At 52.6% G+C, this 22,479-nt stretch overlaps 1 protein-coding gene across 1 annotated transcript in view; it reads right to left on the bottom strand.

Moving 5' to 3' along the window:
* The window catches only part of TFAP2B (transcription factor AP-2 beta), a 61,855-nt gene extending 39,986 nt beyond the window's left edge, over nt 1-21,869 (bottom strand). The window contains exons 1-3 of the mRNA XM_056856154.1: nt 21,761-21,869; nt 16,395-16,853; nt 7,625-7,685 (exon numbers count right to left, since the gene is read on the bottom strand). Of these exons, the coding sequence (XP_056712132.1) occupies nt 7,625-7,685; nt 16,395-16,853; nt 21,761-21,841 (601 nt within the window). The 5' untranslated portion in view covers nt 21,842-21,869. The remainder of the gene's footprint in view (nt 1-7,624; nt 7,686-16,394; nt 16,854-21,760) is intronic.
* Nucleotides 21,870-22,479: the final 610 nt, after the last annotated feature.

The raw sequence follows: 22,479 nt of genomic DNA, 5'->3' as shown, positions 1-22,479 counted from the left end.
TTTTCAACGCTTTTTACTGGATGCGTTTTATCTGTCTTGTAAGCCTCCTTGAGCTGGAAAAGAGCAGCGAACAGATGCTTGAAATAAACCAAATAGAAAAATACGTTCAAGGACCCTGGCGTGCATAGGGGCAAAATTGGATGTAAGTGGGGTGGAATCCTGCTTCCATCGATCGGCGAAAGCGCCAGAGATTTTCACACACCTTCCTCTCCATATTCTCTGTGACCTCTTTCAAGCTATCCGGGTCCACTCCAGCTTGGGTTATACCCTTCATTAGGAGGCGTGGAAGACTTTCAGTCTTTCAGGAAGGGGCTCAATGCCAGAGCCTCTGCTTGGCATGCAGAAGGTCCCAGGTTCAATCCCAGGCATCGCCAGTGCAAGAGACTAGGCAAGTAGGTGATGTGAAAGACCTCCACCTGAGACCCTGGAGAGCCGCTGCCAGAGACTAGGCGAGTAGGTGATGTGAAAGACCTCCACCTGAGACCCTGGAGAGCCGCTGCCAGAGACTAGGCGAGTAGGTGATGTGAAAGACCTCCACCTGAGACCCTGGAGAGCCGCTGCCCTTCTGAGTAGACAATACTGACTTTGATGGACCAAATTCACTATAAGGCAGCTTCATGTGTCTCCCTTGACACGTGTCAGCCGGCAGAGATTGAGTTTAGGCTAGCCTCCAAGGGGTGGTGGTGTGGTGTGGGGGGATATGGGCTTGGGGGAAGTGAGACGAATACTCTACACTGTACCGAGTGCTTTTAGGCCAAAAGGCGGAGATAAATCTCGGCCAGCGGGGGCGGGAGACGTTCCTGTCACACTCCTTGGGAGAGGGAGTGAATTGGCCAGGAAATCTGTCTCACGGGCGGGGGGGGGGGCAAAGCGGAATTCCGCTGCCTCCCCCGACCCTCAACTTGGAAGTCTCCAAAGAGGGAAGGCTTTTCGGTTGCTCTTAGGCTCAACTTGCTGGTCAAAAGCGATTTGATTTTCCAGGCGGGTGGGAAGAAATCATATTCCCTTCTGGACTGTAAGGGGGTCTTTGCTTTGCTTCCGCAATGGTCGCTTACAACACCAAAGGGGGTTCGTTTCCTTCTAGCCTTAACGAGGGTTTGTCACTAGTGTAGTTATGGGAAGCGGGTTTCCCTCTCCCGAAATTCGCTCCCCCCCCCCCCATACAGCCACTGGTTTCTTTCCTTGTCAGTTTTAAACTGCAAATGTTTTACCTGTTATTATAAGCCTCTTTGAACTAGGTGGAAAGGCTGGATATAATTTTTTTTCAATAAATAATAATTAATAAATTCTCTTTTCTTTGGCAGTTGCCCATCGCAGGGTGGCGCTCTAATAGGAGGGTAAGAAGGCTGGGGAAGACGATTCCTGCCTCTGAGCATTTACAGAGTGAGATTCTCAAAATTTTGCGGGACCTCCCCTCCTGCCCCCCTCCCAATTTCTCTTTGATCAAAACGAATCTGATTAGAAAAAGATTCCACATGCCTTTAAAAAATAAAATAAAATAAAGGGATTGTTGGATTCCAAGGAGAAACTAGGTAAAGGGGTGGCTTCACGAGAGAAGGGAGAAATTGGGAAAGAGGGGAATGAAGAGAATGTCTCTTCACAGGCAAGTTGGACTCTGATCTGGAGAACCCGGTTCGATTCCCCCACTCCTCCACATGAGTGGCAGAGGCTAATCTGGTGAACCGGGTTGGTTTCCCCACTCCTGCACATGAAGCAAGCCGGGTGACCTTGGGCTAGTCACACTTTCTCAGCCCCACCTACCTCACAGGGTGTCTATTGTGGGGAAGGGAGGGGAAGGTGATTGTAAACCGGTTTAATTCTTCCTTAAGCGGTAGAGAAAGTCGGCATATAAAAACCAACTCTTCTTTTTCTAGTTTCGATGCTAGCGACACATGATGGGCTATCCACATATCTTAGCAGACTTTCTGGCGTTCACATGGACACATGCCTTCTACTGAATCAGACCCTTGGTCCATCAAAGCCAGTATTGTCTACTCAGACCGGCAGCGGCTCTCCAGGGTCTCAGGCGGAGGTCTTTCACATCACCTACCTGCCTGGTACCTTTAACTGGAGATGCCGGGGAATTAACCTGGGACCTTCTGCATGCCAAGTAGAGGCTCTACCGCTTAAGACCTTTCGGTTCTGGGGCTGAAAACTTGTCGCCCGATCCTGCGCGTCTTGATTCCAAAGAGAGTCAGGGCCAGGATACCGTCCTCGAGTGGATCGCAGCCACCCGCCCCTTCCTCAAAAGCAAACCCCCAGGTTCTGGAGTCTCCATACCCGAGTGTCAGCGTAAATCTCAACTGGCAACTTGTTTATTGTTTTGCACAGATGGATGGAGGGGGGGGAGCTGAAATTTTGAATGCCCCCCTCATAACCCTGAGGTGGTACCCAGGTCGGAGGCCCGCGATCTGGCTTTCTTCCGACGCCGAACCGGCCTAGGATCGGCCCCGCGACCTTCCATAGAATCGCTTGGATGTCCAGCCGATTGGCCCCCAGAGAAAGGAATCTCTTGGGGGGTGGGGGGAACGGGTAAGCGTTCGGTTCCCCCCACCCCAGCAAGCCAATTGCACTGGAAGGGGTCTGAATTCGGAGCGGGGGTTATACGCAACCCTTGCCGGGAAGGCGCGGGGACCCAGGCGCCTCCCCGCCCACCTTAATGACAAGAAGAGTCCCCGAACGATTCCTTAACGTCTCGTTGGATCCGGTTAAATGTCGCGCATCCTTCTGATTATTGCGTTATTAATTGCGCCTTGACCGGCCCCCATCCAATCGTATTAACCCCCCTCCGCCAATTTACATTAGGAGACCCCCCCCCTTGTTTTCTTCTGTCCGCAAAATAATAAAGACCCCTTCCGTTAGATTCTCTCCCCATCCCCAAACATCCCGGCCATGAAGATCCGGCTCCTGCCTCTTCTAATGGGGCAGCTCCCAGCCCGGGGCCGGCGGTCCCTGCCTCTCGCATTAATCGCTCAAAGGGGGCTAATACAGAAAATTAGCCTTAAACGAGCTCTGGAGATCTCCAAATGAAACCGCCATTTATCACGCTGGCTACCTCCACTCGCCTCGTTCGCTCTCTCTACTGGGAACAACTCATTTCCTCTTAACTAAATTACCTCTGAAATGTCAAGGAAGCCCGGATCGCAAACATAACAAGAGAGAGAGAGAGAGCGCAATACATTGTGCCTGCACCAGGCAGTACCAGGCTCCCGGAACAGTTAAGGAGGGGTGGGGGGAGCTGGGAAAAATAGAGGGAAACACACACACCCCAATCTGTTTGTTTGGGTTGGAGACAAACTGATGGAAAGAGGAGGAGGAGGAGGAGGAGGGAGAGTTGGTTTTTGCATGCCGACTTTCTCTACCACTTAAGGGAGAATCAAACCGGCTTACAATCGCCTTCCCTTCCCCTCCCCACAACACACACCCTGTGAGGAAGGTGGGGCTGAGCGCTCCAAGAGAGCTGCGACTAGCCCAAAATTACCCAGCTGGCTTCATGTGTAGGAGTGGGGAAACAAATCCAGTTCACCAGATTAGCCCCCGCCGCTCAGATCACACGTGCCGATACCCCCAAGGGGCAAACTTGCGCGCACGAACGTGTGGAATCGATTCCCAGGATTGGCAGGGAAGCGGAAGTGAACGTGTTCCCAGGAGCAGATGGCTTTGCGGGGCTTATAGAAACGAGAGCTCGGGTTTCTTTTTGTAAAGCGAGTTATAAAATATATATTTTTAATTTGGGGGAGGGGGAGAAGAGAAATCCACCAGTGGCTCTCAGTCTTAGATTTTTATTTTTAAAGATAGAGGATAGGAAACGGAGAATGGGAAAAAGGAAGCAGGTACTAAAGTAAAGGAGTGAAAGGGAAATAAAACGACAAAAATCGCCATTATTTCCCCCAGATCTCAAAGGAACGAGTTGGTGTTCGTGACTCTTCTCCTGCAGGACAACCCTGGGATTTGTGGGCCCGCGAGGAAAATAGGAACAGCATATTTTCTAAGACGAGAACCGCCGCCCCCCCCCCGCCACGTTCCTTCGCAAACGAGGCGATCCATCTCAGACCATTCCTTCTCAAGAAAGGGTCCCCTGAAGACCCCCGGTCCCGCATCCCTTCTTGCTCGAAGTCCTATCTGCTCTTGAAGCAAATCCACCCCACCCCGTCCAAAAATACAAAACTGCGACTGCATGAAGATGGGGGGGGGGGAATGTATGGAAAACACAGCAACTATGACCAAATGTATCAACAAAGTGACAATTCACGACCATCACAAGATTTTTGTTGTTGTTGGGGTCATCATCATTAGAACACAAGCTTCGGTGTTCTTTTCTTGGGCTCTTGTTTAAGAGGAGGAGGAGTTGTTTTTATATGCCGACTTTCTCTTACCGCTTAAGGGAGACTCAAACCGGCTTACAATAACCTTCCCTTCCCTGCAACAGACACCCTGTGAGGTGGATGGGGCTGAGAGAGCTGTGACTAGCCCAAGGTCGCCCAGCTGGCTTCATGTGTAGGAGCGGGGTAACAAACCACGCTCACCAGATTAGTCAAACCCGGTTCTCCAGATCAGAGTCCACCGCTCCAAACCACCGCTCTTAACCACTACACCACGCTGGTCATAGTTGCTGCGTTTTCCGAACATTTTGCATGCTTACAGCATAAGCTGTTTGTTAGATTACCTGAAGATCGGGGGAGGCATTTCTTGCCTCTCCTCTTAGAGAATCTGACCTTCCCCTCCCGAAAGAAAACTACGTTTAACTAGATTTTGGAAAAGGTCATTCCGAGGAAATAAAGACTGTATTTTTAAAAGCTTTTGATACATCTGGGTGTTGGTTTGTGGGGGGAGGGAGATGTTTCTTTCGCTTTAACTCGTTTCGTTTGGAAAGGGAAACAGGTCCTCCCGTTGAAGACGTCTGCACATTATGTACCTCAATGCATTTAACCTGGACTTTACGGCTCATTGACTTCCACAGAGGAAGTAAAGGAACGGTAAGGTCTTAGGCCAGCTTACTCGGAAGTCATTGCGCCCCAAGCCAACGACCTTAGGATCGCAACTAACAAAACTGAGCAGCAAGAGGCGCTTGGAGCCGGTGGAAATAAGTTTCACGTCAGCAATCATGTTTATATCCTTCCTCTCTGCCCCCGCCCCTTCTGCTCTCCGGGCAACCGCCTGCTTCCGCATCTGAAACAATAGCCCTTACTTCCGAGTAAGGCTGTACTGCCAAATAGATGTAAGAGCGTATGGAGGATCGGGATGCAATGCTCCCGAGCAAGCCTCGGGCAGAGCTGTTAAAGCGCCGGCCCCTGGACTGCCTCCCCCTCGTTTCCTCGCGTGTAAACCACGCACGGCCGGGGAAAGCCATACACCGGGCACCGGCTCAAGAAAGCAACGCCCTCCTAAACTTCAGACAGAGAGACCAACAACAGCCAAGTCAATGTTGCCAGGAGCGTTTAAGCGCCTCCAGAAACGCCATTGAAAGCCAACAAAACACAAGGAAAGGGAACCGCATTCACAACAGAGAATCCAGCTTTCCCCCTCCGTTAAAGAAAACATAATAATAATCCAACACAGCCTCCGATCTAGGCACGTCTACTCGGGAGCAAGTTCCGAAATCTGTACCCTTCCTTGGGACCAAGACCAGCTGAGTTTGCCTAGATTCGGTTCGGGTTTACTTTCGAGAAAACATACACAGGATGGGGGGGGGCACTATATACATTAGGTCAGAAACTCCCCTAGTTTTAAAACAAAAATTATACATCACAATTCCGCCATCCACACAGTGAAAGACACCCCCCCCCGTTCCGTTGAGTTAGCAAAACGCCCCGATCCTGAAAAAAGATATTTGGAAGCAGTGCCTCTGATTGTCTGTAGGGCTTACTTCCAAGTAAACGGCCACAGGATCGTAGGCACGGGGGTTTTCTTTCGAAGACAGGCATCCCCCAGCCCCAGAAAACAGGGCTCTCAGTCACCCCCTAGGCCTGTCTACTCAGAAGTAAGTCTCACTGAACGAAAGGGGGTTTACTCGCTGGTAACAGTGCTTGGGCCGGCAGCAAAGGGGCCACGGCGATCTTGCCAGTTAAAAAAAACTCGATGGAGAAAGTGAACCCCCTTAGATTATTAAAATCTCCCTCCCCAAAGTATTCGTTGAATAAGGTCTCTTTAATCTCTCGGGGCCCGGCGCAGAGATCAGGCCTTTTCTTCCCGGCTCCGCCAGAGAAATTCGGGGGAGGGCGAGGAGAAGAGAAAGCAGCTGCAACACGCCCAAAATGAGTTATTGTAATTACATTTAATTAGTTTAATTAGTTAATTATTTTGCTTACAGCTGTACGAGAGATCGCAAACATTTGTTAATATCACATTCCCTTTAACAGTATGGGGGCGAAGATGCGCTTTCCCTAAATCATGGATGCGGGAGGGAGATTTGTGTTGTTGTTTTTAACGGAGCATGTGGAGGTCTCAGAGCCCTCCTCCCCTTATTATTATGATGTTCATAAATGCGTATTTTCTTCCCTCGCTCAGTATAGATGGGGGTAAAGCTTACGAAGGGCGAGCAACTAGGACCCAGCACCTATTGGTGGCGGGTTTGCTCGGAAGTAAAGCCCCGTCGACTGCAGTACGACTCCCCCACCCCAAGATATAAGTAAAATTGCAGACTCCTCTTTCAAGTAACCTCAGCAAAGGGTCTCAACCTCCCCCCCCCCAAGCCAATTCCAGTTTTGATTTTTTTAACTTGGCTGATAATTTATGCATTGGAGATTTTGCCTTGGATTTACCACTCTGCAGATGCACATTTTCCCCAACCAAATTCTCAGAAGTTTGAATGGGGATTGATTGTTGAGTTTTGAGCATTTGGATAGGAAAAAGGCGCATCTAGAGAGCGGCAAAACCTCCCGTGCATAAATGGCCATTAATATTGGCAGGCGCTGGTTCACTCCTTTTTAATGGAGGGCTTAGCCGCGTTTGGGAACAGGATGTAGCCGATTAAACGGCAAGATAAGGCCCTACCTAGGCCTTCCCATCATTGGACCCTCCCTGTGTCGAGGATCCCTTCCCACACCCGGATGTGATGCACGTGGACGAGAAGAGTTGACTCCCAAATCCAACTGCAGAGATTCTAGCCCGGAGCTAGAATCTTACACTGATATACAAACACACCCACGCTACACACCCCTACTCGGGAGTTAATCCCATCACTGTCAGTAAGGACTTTCTTCCCGGTAAGACTTGGGTATGTTGAGCACGTGTGAGTGTTATTATCGAGCCCCGGAACTTCAGGGTTTTAGCTGCGGCCCTCTTCCTTAGGATTTGGTTCCCAACACCCAGATCATTTACAGCACCCGTGAATGCGAGCGAAACATGGCTTTGAACATACTTTCTTTCAAACCTTCCATCTCCCCACCACCACCACATGTCCTTGTTCTCCAGACTTTTAAAAGCTATATCCAGGGCACATGGAGGTGAGCATCAACCCCCCAATTCCTACAACAGCGGCCCTTACTTCCGAGTAAGCATGGAAACTGTATACGACGACTAAATTTGACTCCTATTTCATAAAATTTGACTGAAAGGTTCCTGGGAAAATAAAGGGGTCTTAGCTTACCGGGAAAGGGGGGGGGGCGGCGGTATAATTTCCTACCTTTTTTGATGACAGATTGATCCAACAGGTTCATGCCGCTGTTATTTGCATCTTCCACCGACTAGGAACAAAAATAATAATAAAAAATGAATCAATATTCAAATTGGCTAGCTATTAAGGTAGAAGAATTCACACATCTCTGGAGCTTCGACCCTGAAAAGGGGGGGACGGATTTCTCGGTTATTTCCATTTATATTAATTCACTGGGGAAAGGGAAGGTTCTTCTCATTAAACCGACATGGAAATGAAGCTCTCCCAAATTAGAGGATCTAATAGGAAGAGGTGCGGAACATCTGGGCGATTCTCTGTTGTGATTTTAACAAAACAAAACAAAAAACCAAGAACAAAACAGCCGCCCTGGATAATATTTTAGCTTTATTTTCTGCCTTTCGTCAAAACTTCATGCTCGCTCTTTGGTCTAACAGGACAGTCATGTCTGCTAGATCAGCTAGGGCAGGGTGGACCAGACCCCTCAAAGCCCCGATCCGGTGCGTATTTTACTCGGAAGTATCCCCTGGTGTTTCAAGGAGCTCTTTTCCAGGAAGACGTGCGTAAGGTTGCAGATATATGTACGTATATATTAAGACCGTGTAGGCTGAACGTGTGCTTTTAATGCTTTTACTTGGGGTGACTTCGGTACGGGGGATACCACGCAAGAGTCAATAGCTGTACTAGGAAGCTGGCTTCCGGCCCGAGGCCTTGCTCTCGAGTAAGCGTCCTTAGGCTGGCCGCCTTCATTCAAGGCAGGCAGGCAGATCGGCTTTTCCACCACACATACACGCAGGCAGAACAAGGGATTAGTCTAGGCAGTATTTTGGCTTGAGTTCTCCCCCACCCCAAAAAAAGAAACTCCCTCCCCTTTCGGCAGAAGGCCGTGAAGACAGGATGGGGGGCAGAGGCTGTAAACACCATTATAGGCAAAGGGCGCTGTCCTGGGAGGAGACCTCCCCCCACTGGAGGACGCGAGACTTACTTCCGAGTAGACCGGCTTAGGCCTTCTCCCTGAAATCGCCTGCTTGTCGCCCTTGGGCTCTAGGAGCGACACCTGTTACTTTTCGACAGGGAGGCCACCAGGCCTGAAATCCTACTGCACGCGAGTAAGCCCTGTTGACTATAGAGACGCTACGTCGTCCCAAATAAATGTGCGTAGGCTCAGACCGCAGGGCGCAGTGACATACGGAAGGGGAAAAGGGAAGGTTATGTTTTCTGTGTGGGTCGACTTGGAAGTAAATTCAGCCGCTGCCGCGTTCTTGCCCACCACTAGGGTTGCCAACAGGCCTGGAGGGAAATATTTTCTCACTTGAATGAAGGCCTGATAATGTGAGGATGGGCAGATGAAGCTTTTCATGGCATGCCGGTAAATAACACCTCCTGGCAAATAACATCCCGTTTAAGCCCCCCTTCCCCTTAAAAGGACAGACTATTTTCTCTGCAGGCCAGCTGATAACCCTACCTGCCCCCCGAATGCAGGCGGCAGCTGGCACAGAAACGAAATCCCTGCAGCTAGACAACAGTACATCCCGGAGACGCCGATTAGCTAGCTTTCTGCAGGAGGGTAACTGAACGGCATTCAGACGAGCGTGTTTCCCTCCCTGGTGTCAGAAATTGACATACATTTACGCCTTCCTGTTGTACGGGAGAAACAAGCCACGGTTCAATGGGATTTACTGCCTGGAAGCCTTAGTTGTCTGCTGACTGCAGGCCCTGCCCTAAAGTAGGGAGAAATAGAAATATGGCGACATTGACAGGAGATTGGGAAGGGAGAGCCCCCCCCCCCCCGTTTCTAAATGCCAGAAACGGATCTAGGATGCCTGGCCCTGTTTTAGGATCGTTTTTCCGAACAAATTATTTCCAAGCTCCAAAGTTCTTGTTCAGTTTGTCGGTAAATAATAATAAAAACGAGGAAAACAAGTCACGACTCTCCAATTCACAGCACAGGATGGCAGAAAACCTCACGTGTTTGGGGCGCCTTAAAACGAATTCTCGGCTCAGGTAAATCTAAATTCGTTACCTCAACTACTTAAGGCTTTAAGTCGATTTAAGATGCTGTCCTCTTGAGATGACCGCTCAGGAAAGGGGCCATTTCTGCATGGGAGGTTTTGCCTTGGATTTGCGGCCCATTTTCCCCATTCAAATTCTGAAAACTCTGCATGGGGGGCTTATGGTTGAGTTTTGAGAATCTGGATGGGGGAAATGTGCACCTAAAGAGTGGCAAATCCAAGGCAAAACCTCCCGTGCATAAATGGCCAGGGAGTCTGGAAGCCAAAGGAATCCAGGGCGTCCCAGATTCCTAGCCTGGGTGCGTTCCCTTGGGAGCAAAGAGATATTGATCTGAAAGGAAGCGGATTTCCCGATCAGTCGCACCCAGCGCGGTACTTAAAACTGGAATATTTCTAGCTAACCGGGCCAAACCCTCTTCCCAAAGAGGTCTTCCTGGGAGTAGGCCCCGCTGGTGGGTAAAGGGAGCGAAATCCAACTCAGAAAGTAAATGGTTAAATAATGGGTAAATAACGTCCCTTGCATGGACTCCCCGGCCTTATGCAGGGAAGGTTTTGCCTTGGATTTGCCGCTCTCTAGATGCACATTCCCCCCATCCAAATTCTCAAAAATCTGCATGGGGTCTTATTTTTTAGCTCTGGAAATTTGGGTTGGGAAAATGTGCATCTAGACAGCGGCAAATCCAAGGCAAAACCTCCAGTGCATGAATGGCTAATGAAAAGCTATCAGATCCTATACATATTTACTCAAAAGTAATTTCAGGGAGAGTTACTTCCAAGTAAAGAACATAGAGGTTTCCCGTAGAAGGTCTCTGGACAGCATCCCTTGTGCTTCAAGGAAAAGGATGGATACCTAAATTCTGCCGGGGGGGGGGTACCTAGATCTCTTGACAAAGGCATTATCCCACCGCATCCTTTAACCGCTTTGACAGCCTCGCCATCCGAGGCAGGGTTTTTTTAAGGACCGAAGAAATTGTCCGGCTGGATGCGAAGCTCTACGGGCCGCCTCCAAACGGGAGACAGATACTCTGGCTCTGAACATGGAGGCTCTACTTAGACGCTAGGAACCTGTCCTTCGCCAGAGAAGTCGCCTTCTCAGGGGTGGAGGTTCTCCTCCGCATCTGCCGTCACGGCCATTCTTCCAAGAACGGGGTTTGGGGTGGTTTACCCCGGATCCTGCTCGGGGGGGGGGCACTCCTCCGTTGCGAGGGAGCCGGGGGTCCTCTGCCGGAGTCCCCGGCCGCTGCCTCCGCCACCGCGGCGGAGCGGTTGTACTTAATGAGAAGTCTTGTCTGATTTTCGATCTAATTACGGCCGCCTGCTGGGTTTTTGTACAGGATATTCGCGCAGCAGGCTGGCAGTTAATAGTCACAGAGAGGATCGTAAAGATTTAATTAGGGCTGCGTGCGGAAACGGGGGAGAGGGGGAAAAATACACACGCACGCACAGAGACGCATCGACACTCGCGCACACACCAGGCAGACTTTTAATTACTAGACTTCTTTAGTTAAAAGTGATACCGGGGGTTGCTTTATAAGAGCGGCGGGGTGGGGGTGGGAATCGAACTTCTCCTCGGAAGAGGCGGTGTTTGGGAACTGGGGGGGTGCAGACCCGGGAAATTGGGAGGGGTGTTTCGTGGATTTCCCCAGCAATAAAGCGCACCCGTTTCCAGAGGTTTAAACACACGCAAACATTTTGTAATCATCATCTGACTGATCGGCTGCAATAAATTAAGTACGGGGGGGGCGAATATAAGTCACACTTCGACCTTCGGCATGGATTTACTCGGGATGAAATTCCCACCGATTTCGGTGGGGTGTACATGCGATCTCACGAGGGTCTTAAACTCCTCTGGGATTGTCATGGGATCTCTCCCAAAGTCGGCCTACGATCCCTAAAGGCGTTTGTTGGGAAGGCAGTCCCGCTGAACTCTGTCGGCTTGCTCGCGAGTAAACGGGTCGCCGATTGCAGTGCAGAGGAGTTTCAAATCGGATTGGCATTGCCTGCTACAAGTACCCTCCCCCCGGGTATATCAACTCCATGAATAGATCTCCCCAGAGCAAATCTAATCCACAAACGGGTTACACCGAAATAACCTGGAGCGTTATTAATCCCGCATGAAGGCCATGTGGATATAACATCACATTTATTCCCCACCCCCAGTTTGAGCTACTCTCGAGTAATAACGGATCCCAGACTTGTGTCAAAAGCCGGATCTGTTTGTCTGTGAATGTAGGCTTTCAACGATTTCGAAGGCATTTTCCATGAAGGGCAGAGAATCAATTCATTGAGAAAACGAAGCCGGAGAGTTTATCAGGAATAGGATGAATTTCATCCTTAACTACAGCCAGGACACAAACACAGACGTATCAGTGACAGGGGTTCGCATCTTTCAAAACTATTTCTTCATTGATCTGGGCAGCTCACCTTAATTTATTGGAGCCCCTCAGAGGAAACGAACGTCTCTTTCACTGGACACCTTTGTTAAGGACAAGTCTACTCAGAGTCCCACTTAGGTTTATTAGAAGGGGCTTACTCCTAGGAAAGGGTTTTTAGGATGACCTTGCCAATTTAATCTTCGTTTCAGCCAAAGAAGAAATCGCTGTTGTCCCATCGCTTATAAAACACCTCTGGGGAAAGTGTTTGTGGCTAATTCGTGGGGGGGGGGGGGCGGGTGGATCCATCATCACTGAAAACCGACATTTCCCAACTCGTCTGTCTCGTTCTGGTATATTCGAACGAATTCAACACAGGCACGGATCCCTCTTAATTTCACCCCAAATTTGAGCAGGGTGCCTCTGGCGTAATAACCCCCCCCCTTTAAGAAGATTCTGCCCCTAAAATTCATGGGATGTCCAAAGGGCTTGGTTTTGGAAGAACCTCCTTTGGTTTTGAGGGCACGCTTGGGGTGGCTCTTCCGCTATGAATCCGGTTCACACCGTCCGGGTTGGCTTCCTCCGGGGCCGTCCTGGCACCCGGCTTCTTTGGTAGTCCAAGACCCATTTATACAGGCAGAGCGTTACTTCCAAGTAAACAAGGCCGGGATGCGTTTGGGAGGAGAGCTTTCCCTATTCATGCCTAGGCATACAAATGGCATTCAGAGGCGCACCCCTTTGCACCGGAGGGCTATCCCGGAAGGCACCGAGGTGGGCATGCACGTCCCAGCCTGCCTTGACGGGCACCCTTACGTGGGAGCAAGTCCCCTCGACCTTCGAGGGGCTTGCTTCCGAGTAAGCACGCCCCCAGGGCCCGGCTGCACGTGGGCGAAGGGCAGAACGGGAGGTGTCCCGATCCGGCCCTATATTTGCATACTCCCCAGCCTCTCCAATTACACCCGCTCCCTTCACTTCGTGGTCTACGGATCCCACATGGCTTCGATTTGCGTGGCTCTAATGATCCATTTTCCCCCTAATTTCTTCCCATCTCTTCTTGCCGGGGTCCCTTCTGGTCACAGTCAAACGCGAGCCCGGCTCGCCAGTTTCACCAGTCCGCTTGGAGGGAGAGTTGAGGGCTTTCCCTCTAAGACCTCTCCCCCCTTTCTCTTAAGCCTTATTTGCGGCGGCGGCGGGGGGGACGACGAAATAAAGCAGATCGCAGGGGATGTCGGACTCTTTAGATTGATCTACATAACCGCCTGATCGAGCGCCCGGCGTCTACCGGAGTATTCCGATTTAGCCTGGAACACATTTCGAAGGGAAAGTCATTTTTACGCATGGGTGGTTTTGCCTTGGATTTGCTGCTCTCTAGATGCCCATTCCCCCCCAACCGAATTCTCAAAACTCAAAAATAAGCCCCCATGCAGAGTTTTGAGAATTCGGATGGGGGGAAATGGGCATCTAGAAAGTGGCGAATCCAAGCCAAAACCTCCCATGCGCTTTCGCCATTACAGTTTAAAACGATTATATTGGCGCAGTCGATCAAACACCCTTCGAAACACAAAAGGCACCCCCCCCCCCAGGAACGTTTCTAGTTCTACCCCCTGGCGCTTGGGGGCCTTCCCAAAATCCCCCTCTAATGCCAGTCATTCATAGCTTTCCAAGGGCTTTTCCCATTTCGGGAGGACTTTACTTTGGTAAAGTTGTACTTTTCTGTCCATTAATACCCACCGCCCATTCGGGATCCGCCTGAAGGGAACCAGGCAGCGAACTGCTAAAAACCAAATACTTGAACGGAATCCGGATGGAAAGGGGCGATCTGCTATCCTGGCAGGGATTTATTCCCCCACCCCGGTTGGTTTTCAATTGAGTGCAGCACTCTGCCCTTTTTTGCTCAGCGGTGGCTTTACATCCAGACTCGGGGGAGACCTTTCCCGAGCCCCCCCCCCCAACCGCCTGCTCTTCAGTCTGGGTTTGTCCTTCCCTTCTGGCCGGCCCTGCGCAATTTCCCATCCACTCCCCAGAAAAACTGCGTCGCTTGCTCTGGAGGGAAGAAAGGGGCCCTTTAAGGAAACACCCGGGACCCAGCCTCGGAAGGAACCCATCGAAATTGTAGGGCTTCCTGCCACAACTCATGCCCTCCGAGGGAGAAGGGGTCCTTCATCCCGATCTCTCTCCCCCTCCCCTAAATCAAAGCCTATCCCTTCAATGTCATCTATGTTGAGCATCCTTTTTTGTTTGGAATTATTCTCTCTCTCTCTCTCTCTCTCTCCCCTTGCTTCTTCTTCTCTCTTTCTTTCTCCCCCTTGCTTCTTTTTTTTGTTTATCTCCCCCCCCTCTCTCTCCTCCTTGCTTGCTTCCTTCCTTCCTCTCCCTTGCTTCTCTCGCCCCCTTCCCTTCCTCTTTCTTTCCTTGAAAACAATATATATTCTTTTCCCCAGAACCAAGCGCTCATTGTGCCTACTTGGGAAGATGACCGGAATGTATTTTCACCACAACGAAACGAAAGGAGCGGGCGACAGGAATAAGACCCTTTTCGTGCGGAGGAGGCGGCCTCCCGTCCGACAAGGAAGGAAAGCCCCCTCCCCCGCCCCGAAGACTAGATTGGCACCGGGTTGTAGGCCCGCAGGGCAGCGCTTCTGGCCCGACCGCGTCGAGGCCGGCTTGCCTCTCCCGCCTCGGCGGGCTCTGGTCTCCAGCTGCCTCTCTCCCCCCTCCAAGGCTTTTGTCTCCAGCCAGACAATAGCCAGCCACGGTGAGAAAGGGGGGGGGGGAGGGCTGGGAAATTCACCGGGTCTTCCAGACCCGCAGAAGATCTTTGTGTCTCTGCAGAGGAGAATTATGGCAGAGCAGAAGCGGGTTTCCTTGGAGGGGGACTGGGGAAGACAAACGCCCGGCTTCCTGCTTAAAACGTCTCCAGATCGCGCGAAAAATTAAATTAAATTAAACAGTGGGGTGGGAGGTTGCACACTGGGGTGGGGGAGAGAGATCAACTCCAGTCTTCTGTTTTTAGAAACCCTGGGAAGCCCTTCCGGGGTCCGTATCGAGGGCATTTAAAAGAGACTTCAGGGGCACCTTATTCCCCCCCCCCCCTTTGGCAGAAGTGGATTCTCTCGTCTTTGCAAGCTGACACCGGATTGTACAGCTTTTTGCTAGCTTTTCAAATGGCCGGGAAGGCCCCTGTCTGGTTTTTGCCCCCCCCCATCGACACGGAAGTCTCCCTGCCACCGACTTCCGTTCCAAGCCGCGGCCATACCCAGCCATATCTTTGGGGGGGGGGGGGAGTCCCAGCTATGCCGGAGGAACTGGGCGACCCAGTTGCAAGGGCGCTCAGGAATGCGGCCTGCGGGGTCCCCGAGTTCGCTCTGACCCCTCCCAGGGCAACGGGCGCTAGCCGTCCGTTGACTCCAGAGTAGTCTCATTAACGCCCAGGAAATCCGGGCGGTTTCCCTGCCTCCCCCCCCCCTTCCCCTCTCATCTGGCGCAGCCTTCTTTCTAAAGGAGAGAATTTATTTATGCATTTACGCCGGGAGGTTTTGCCTTGGATTTGCCGCTCTCTAGATGCACATTTTCCCCATCCGAATTCTCAAAAGTCTGCATGGGGGCTTATTGTTGAGTTTTGAGAATCTGGAAGGGGGAAATGTGCATAGAGGCGACATAGGGCATTTATGCAAGGGAGGTGTTGCCTTGGATTTGCCACTCTCTAGATGCACATTTTCTCCATCCAAATTCTCAAAATTCAAACAATAAGCCCCCCATGGAGAGTTTTGAGAATTTGGATGGGGAAAATGTGCATCTAGAGAGCGGCAAATCCAAGGCAACACCTCCCGTGCATCAATGGCGACACAGAGAGGGGGCGCTTTCAATACTTCACTTTCAAACCACTTTAACGTTCGTTTGCAAGTGGATTCTGCCGTTTCACCCAGTAAAACCGGGAAAAGTGCACTGGAAGTAGATTGGAACTGCATTATTTGAAATGTGTGCAAGCGCCCTTTGGGAGCTTTCACACAACCCGAATAATGCACTTTCGATCCACTTTCCAGCTGGATTTTTCCACACAGCCCAAATAATGCACTTTCAATCCACTTTCAATGCACCTTAACGCTCGTTTGCAAGTGGATTTTGCCACTTCACACCTTAACGCTCGTTTGCAAGTGGATTTTGCCAGTTCACACTGTAAAATCCACCTTCAAAGTGCATTGAAAGAGGATTGAACGTGCATTATTTGGGCTGTGTGAAAGTGCCCTGAGTATAACGGCAAAATCCACTTGCAAACAATTGCCCAGAGAGAGCCAACCAGAGGGTGTTCCGAAGCAGATCCTATTCTCCATCGGGGACTCCGCGACGCGTGTCGGGAAAAAGCCCCCCGCAGGCAGGCGGCTTCCCCAGGCGACTCACCTGCACGTCGTCCATGCCCGGGTGCCCGATGCCGTGAAGAGACAGGGCGTCCCCCATGCCGGAGTCCAGGCCGTGGTGGGCGGAGTGGAGCAGGACGTCGGGCCGCCGGACTGAGTGGTAGTCCCGCCGGGGGTCCAGCCCGGAGAGCTGCGGCAAGGAGGCCCGCGGCTGGGGCAGGAGCGAGCCGGCGTCGGAGCCCACCTCCTGGCGCTGCCTCTGCCCCCAGGGGTGCTGCTGGGGCTGGTGGAGGGGGTTCAGGGAGTAGGGGTCGTTGACGTGGGAGTAGGGGTCCTGGCTCTGGTGGTAGGGCAGCGGCTGGTAGGGCGGCGGGAAGTAGGGCGGCTGGAAGTCCGAGGACGGGGTGTGGGAGAGCGGCGGCGCGCTGGAGTAGGGTCCCTGCGAGACCGAGCCCAGCTGGGACAGGCGCGAGCTGTGGCCGGGAACGCCATCGTGCCGGTCCTGCAGGAGAGAGACAAAGGGGGGGGGGGGAGAAGTGTTAGGGTCGGTTGGGAAGCTGGGGTACCCGCCGGTGCGCCTCTGGAGCGAGCCAGGCCCATAAGAGCAGAAGAACATCACATAAAAACAGAGGAAAAACCGTGCTGGATCAGACCAAGGCCCATCAAGTCCAGCAGTCTGCTCACACAGAGGCCGACCAGGTGCATCTAGGAATCCCACAAACAAGACAACCGCAGCAGCAGCACCCTGCCTGTGTTCCACAGCACCTAATATAGTAGGCATGCTCCTCTGATCCTGGAGAGAATAGGTATGCATTATGACTAGTATCCATTTTGACTAGTAGCCATGGATCCTCCATAAGAACCTAAGAAAGGCCATGCTGGATCAGACTAAAGTCCATCAAGTCCAGCAGTCTGTTCACACAATGGCCAACCAGGTGCCTCAAAGAAGCCCAAAAACAAGCAGACTGCAGCAGCATTGTCCTGTCTGTGTTCAAAAGCACCTAATATAAGAGGCATGCTCCTCTGGTCCTGGAGAGAGTAGGTATGCATCATGACTAGTATCCATTTAGACTAGTAGCCATGGATAGCCCCATCATCCATAAGAAAGGCTATGCTGGGTCAGACCATGGTCCGTCAAATCCAGCAGTCTGTTCACACAGTGGCCAACCTGCCTGTGTCCCACAGCACCTAATATAATAGGCATGCTCCTCTGATCCTGGAGAGAATAGGTATGCATCGTGACTAGTATCCATTTTTACTACAGGCGCGCGTCCCAACCGTGCTCTTGGCGCTGCGCTTCTGGAGAGCCCCTGTCCCCCCTTCCAGCCCCCCGAATTCCCACCTAGAAACCGGGGGAAAGCCGTCCTCCCCCCCCCCCGACTTTCCATGCAACCCTGGTTGAAGGAGGAGGAGGAGAGGATCTCTCCTCTGGGCGGAAAAGCCGGCCTGGGAAACCGAGACCCCGGAGTCCATTTGCCTCCCCTTTCCGCCGGGAAGAAACCTTTCGAGGACGAACGAATCCAAAGACGTTCTGGTTTTTCTCAAGCTAGCTCTCTCGGGTTCCCCCTTCCCCAAACCGCTTCCTCTCCTTTTGCGAAAGCAGGTGGTTTGGAAGGGCAAAGTTTACATTCGGAGGGGCGGTGGGCAAAGTTAAGAAAGCTCAGAAACCATGGCGTGTTTTTTCCTTGCCACCTCGAGAGCCAGCGAAAACGAAAGCGAACGAAAATAAAAGCTCAGGTCCATGTTGGCGCTTCTACCCTGAACCCGTTCGATTTTTTTTGGGGGGGGGGAGGACGCTATTAAATTTAAATGATTAACCCCCACCCCTTCACAAAGTGGATGGGGGGTGTTTGTAAATATCCTGTAATGGGGGAAAGAAAAGGTTTAAAATGGAGGCCCGTGTTCTTTCTGAATAACGGACTCCATCCGAAGCCGAGCGGTGATTTGAGACACGCGCCCACACACCAAACCGGTTCCTCAAAGGGTATCCCAAATCCCCACCAGCGATGTCTTCCCCCCCCCAAGTTTCCCTTCTCTTCCCCCCCCCCACTCCTCACCCTCTTATCTCAAACCCGAGAATCCACGCTGCAAACCCGGGAAGCAGCTACCGGCCGCCGGGCAAGGAAGGCGCAGAAATTGCCCAGCCCAAGGGCGAAGGAGGGGAGACAGAGGAGGAAACCCAGAAAAGCATGCATGCCCCCCCCCGCTAGGCAACGTGGATCCGACTCACCATGGCGGCGTAGGTGTGGACCAACATCTGGAAATTTCAAAAAAACAAAGTCTCGAAAGAGCTTTTTAAAAAATATTATAATAGCGCTTGAACTCTAAGGGAGGGGAAGAAGCGTTTCAAGGAATCCTGCGAAGGAGCCCCGGAGAACAGCTGGGGGTATTTCCGAGCCTCTCCATCAAAACAATTAAATAATAAAAAAGCCCGAAAGTCTTCCCCCCCCCCCCTCAAGCGGGATTGAAAAACTGGATTGGAAAAAAAAGGGCTCCTCTCCGTGGTCCCTCCTCCCCCCGCCTGGAGAGTCCACAGGCAAATCCTCCTCTTCAACCCAAGGCGAGGTTCAGACTGCTCCGCCGGCCCGGTCCTCCTCCTCCTCCGCCCGCCTCACGCCGCCGCCTCATCATAATTGATATTCATGACTATTAATATTACACGCGGAGTTTAAAGGGGAGAAAAACGCCGGGGCCAAATGGAGCGTGAAGCCTTCGCCGGGGCGGCCTCCGGAGCTCCCCTCTCGCATTGTAAATGACGTTCATTCAGGGGAGAATTGCTAGATGTAATCAGACGAGGGGGGGGGGCTGGCAGAGGCAGAGTTGGGGGGGAGCGAGAGGGAGAGGGGAAGGGACCGAGGGAGAGAGCGAGGGAGAGAGAGGGAGAGAGAGAAGTTGAGCCCAGGCAAGAGAGAGGCAGAACTTCATTAACTTTTGTGTAAACTGAGGGACTGACGATTTGGGGCAAGGGAAGGGAAAGGGGAGCGACGCCGGAGGCGAAAGAGGAGGGGGGGGCAAATCATATTTCCTTTAAAAAACAACAACATTTAATCAGACATCCCGAATACGAAAGGAAATCGATCGCCCTCGGTGCTTTTTCGTTCTAATTTTTAAAGCAAATAATAAAAAAGGGGGGATTCTCTAATCTGTAAGAAGTCCGCCCCGTTTGTTTGTTTACTGTGGCAATTAAGCGGGGGTGGGGGTGGGGAGAAAACAACCACCCCGATCAGGCGGTCCTAATTTTGCAAAGTGATTGGGGGGGGGGAGGCAGTTGGACTCGGCTGAGCCTACCCTGAGGTGTGGCTAGAGGTGTCCCCCCCACCCCGGCACGGGCCAGGGCCCATTTTCACCTCGAAGTCAACTGCGGGCGTTCCCTTCCAAAGGATTCCCGGTGCCTCCTTTCGAAGCAGAGCCGGGGGCGAGAGAAACACCCCCCCCTTGGGATATTTTAGAACCCGTTTGGCCGGCCGGACCGGCCCCTGGCAGTTAAAGTTCAACCAAATGTCCCGTCCTCGGCTCACACTCCGGCGGAGCCCGGACCGGCCCCGTTCCCCCTGCCTGGGGAGGGACGCCCGTTGACCCGACGCGAGGCTAGTCAGCCTGCCTGCTCCGGAAAACCCGCGGGCTGGGCAAAGGGGGCGCCTTCGATCCCAGGTGCAAAGAATCGCCGGGCTTTCGTTTGCATGGCCAGGGGAGGTAGTGGGGGTGTATTTCCAAAGCGAGTTCCCCTGCAAACCCCAGCGGCTTCTCCCTTTTGTCAGGATCCTTTTGCAAGCGGAACCAGGAGAACCCAAAACGAACCCCCCTACGGTTGGCCTTTGGGAAGATTCAGAAGCTTGGGTGTTTCTCTCTCTCTCTCCCCCCCCCCCCCAGTTCTGCTACCCCGGCGTTTGTTCCTTGTTTTCTCTTCCAGGGCCTAGTCCCGACTTTTTTGGGAAAGGGGCAACGGGGAAGACCTAGGAGAGCTACACGCCAGGCCGGGATCGGGATATGTTTTTATAGGTATTTGTGTTTAGGTTGGGCTGCGGTGGACCTATAGGGCTGCTGCCGGTCGCCGGAAGACGGCGACCCGCCGGGATCCCAACGACCTCCGGAGCGGCTAGCTCGGCCCGGTTCTGGTGCCCGGACCAACTTGGCTTGCAGAAGCGAAAGGGCCCCGGGAGAGCTCCGGGCTGCAGAGAGTAGGGCGCGCTTCCCTCCTCCCCAGGGGTCCAGGGCGCGATCTCGCCGTCGCTCCTTTTAAAGATTAACTCGACCCCGGGATCGCTTTGACTTTTTATATTTTTTTTGGATCGCTCTGGCACTGAGCTATAAACTCCGCAGAGCGTAGAAAACGGGCCTCTTTGAACGACTTCCCCCAACCACACTCTAATAAATACCCAGCCGAGGCGATTAAAAACGCACTCTCCAGAGAGAGGGAAAAGGAAAAGGAAAGAAACTCAGCCGGTCCCCACACTGGGAAACCGCAGACGCGGTTCCCGCTTGCCCTGTCCGCCGGAAGGAAAGCCGAGTTTCTCCTTCCAGAAGTAAAAAATAAATAAAATAAAAAATAAAAACAGGACCCCGCTTCACCGCGCTTTGGCTACCAGCTAAAGGGGCGTTTTTTTTTCCGAAAGGCGGAAAGCCAAGTTTGGCTTTCGCAAGGTCCGCCCGCCACCTTCGGCTGAAAACCCAGGAGGAAACCTACCGCTGGGTTTGAACGGCGCTGGACGAGAGGCGATAATCTCCGGTGCAAGGCAGAGGTGCAAAAAATGAGAGAGAGAGAGACAAACAGAGAGCGAGACCGAGACGCACCCACACAGAGAGATTATTTTTATTTTCGCCCTCTCCAGAGGTTCCAAAGTCCGGAGCGTGTGAACGCGTCGCTTCGCCTACACGGTTTCGTGTCTGTCTCTGTCTATTCCCCTTTTCTGTGTTTGTGCCACCTAAAGAAAGGAGCGGTCCAGGTTGAACCCCGACTAAGAGGTGGCGGGTGAGCGAAAACAAGGACAAGGAAAAATAAAATAAAGCCTGTCTTTCCCCCCACACCGCTTCTCTTGCTTCCAAACGAAAGGGTCCCTCTCCCCAGCGGGCGTCCGCCTGCGCCGAATGGAACGAAACCACCTTCCGAATCGGAACCGGCTCCTGCGTTTCTGGTCCCGGTCCCCCCCCCCACCCCACCCCCCAATCGCCCCATCCTTCCAAACGTAAATCTCCTCCGTCTCCTTGCATTTCCCAGCCAGCAAGTCCCGATCCGACCCCCAGAAGCTGCCCCAAAAACGTCTCCGTCCTGCCAGCTCCGTCGCCGGGCTGGGCGGCCGGCGCGCCTCCCGGTCTCTCCGGCCGGAGCCCGGCCAGCCACCCGCCCGGCTGCGCGGAGCCAAGCGGCGGATCCGCGCCTCCCCTCGCCCTGCCCGGGACCTCCAGCCTCACCTCGTAGATGTCCTCGTACTTGACATTTTCCACCAGTTTCCAGAGCATGATGGCGGGCTGCTCTCTAGGAGGCGAATGCATTCATGTGAAGAGCGGCCGCCTGGATTCTCCCTCTTGCGCGCTCGGTAATGATCCATCTATAATTGGAAAGGGGGGACCGGCGGCCGCTCCGACGCTCCTCTCCCATCGCCACTTATATCTGCGCGCTGAAACAATGGGCAGGGGGAAGGCAGCGTCTGCCCGGTAGGAAAAGCGGTCCCCATCGCCCGCAGTTTATATAGAACACATTGCAACGGGTTGCGCACACGCGTAGATTATGCGCCGGATTACTCACACACCTAGGCAGAGGCGCGCGAGGGCGCGCGCGGCGCCGCGCAGGGATCCGCACCCCCACCCCCCACCCCCGCCGAAACGGAGGCCAATGATCGATTCCACCGGCGCGCGTTTCGGAGATGCGTCTCGATAGGGGATGCGCCTCGGTGCACGTGTGGGTGGGTTGACTCCGAGGAGGTTTGGAACTTCGGGATGGCACGAGGACCGACGGCAAAAAGATGGAGACTTAGACCTATACGCCTCCCATATACCTGTAAGGTGAATCTGAAGTGGTGGATCGACTTCCACAAATGTGTGTACCCCCCATGCACACCCTAAATAGGCACATAGGGGAGATTATGTACATATATACCCTTTTCTCACACCTATGCGCGTACCCCCCCCCT

The sequence above is a fragment of the Euleptes europaea genome, chromosome 10 (assembly GCF_029931775.1).
Source record: "Euleptes europaea isolate rEulEur1 chromosome 10, rEulEur1.hap1, whole genome shotgun sequence".
NCBI lineage: Eukaryota > Metazoa > Chordata > Lepidosauria > Squamata > Sphaerodactylidae > Euleptes > Euleptes europaea.
The sequence above is the reverse complement of the archived record's forward strand: the minus strand, read 5'-3'. Positions and strand labels throughout refer to the sequence as shown.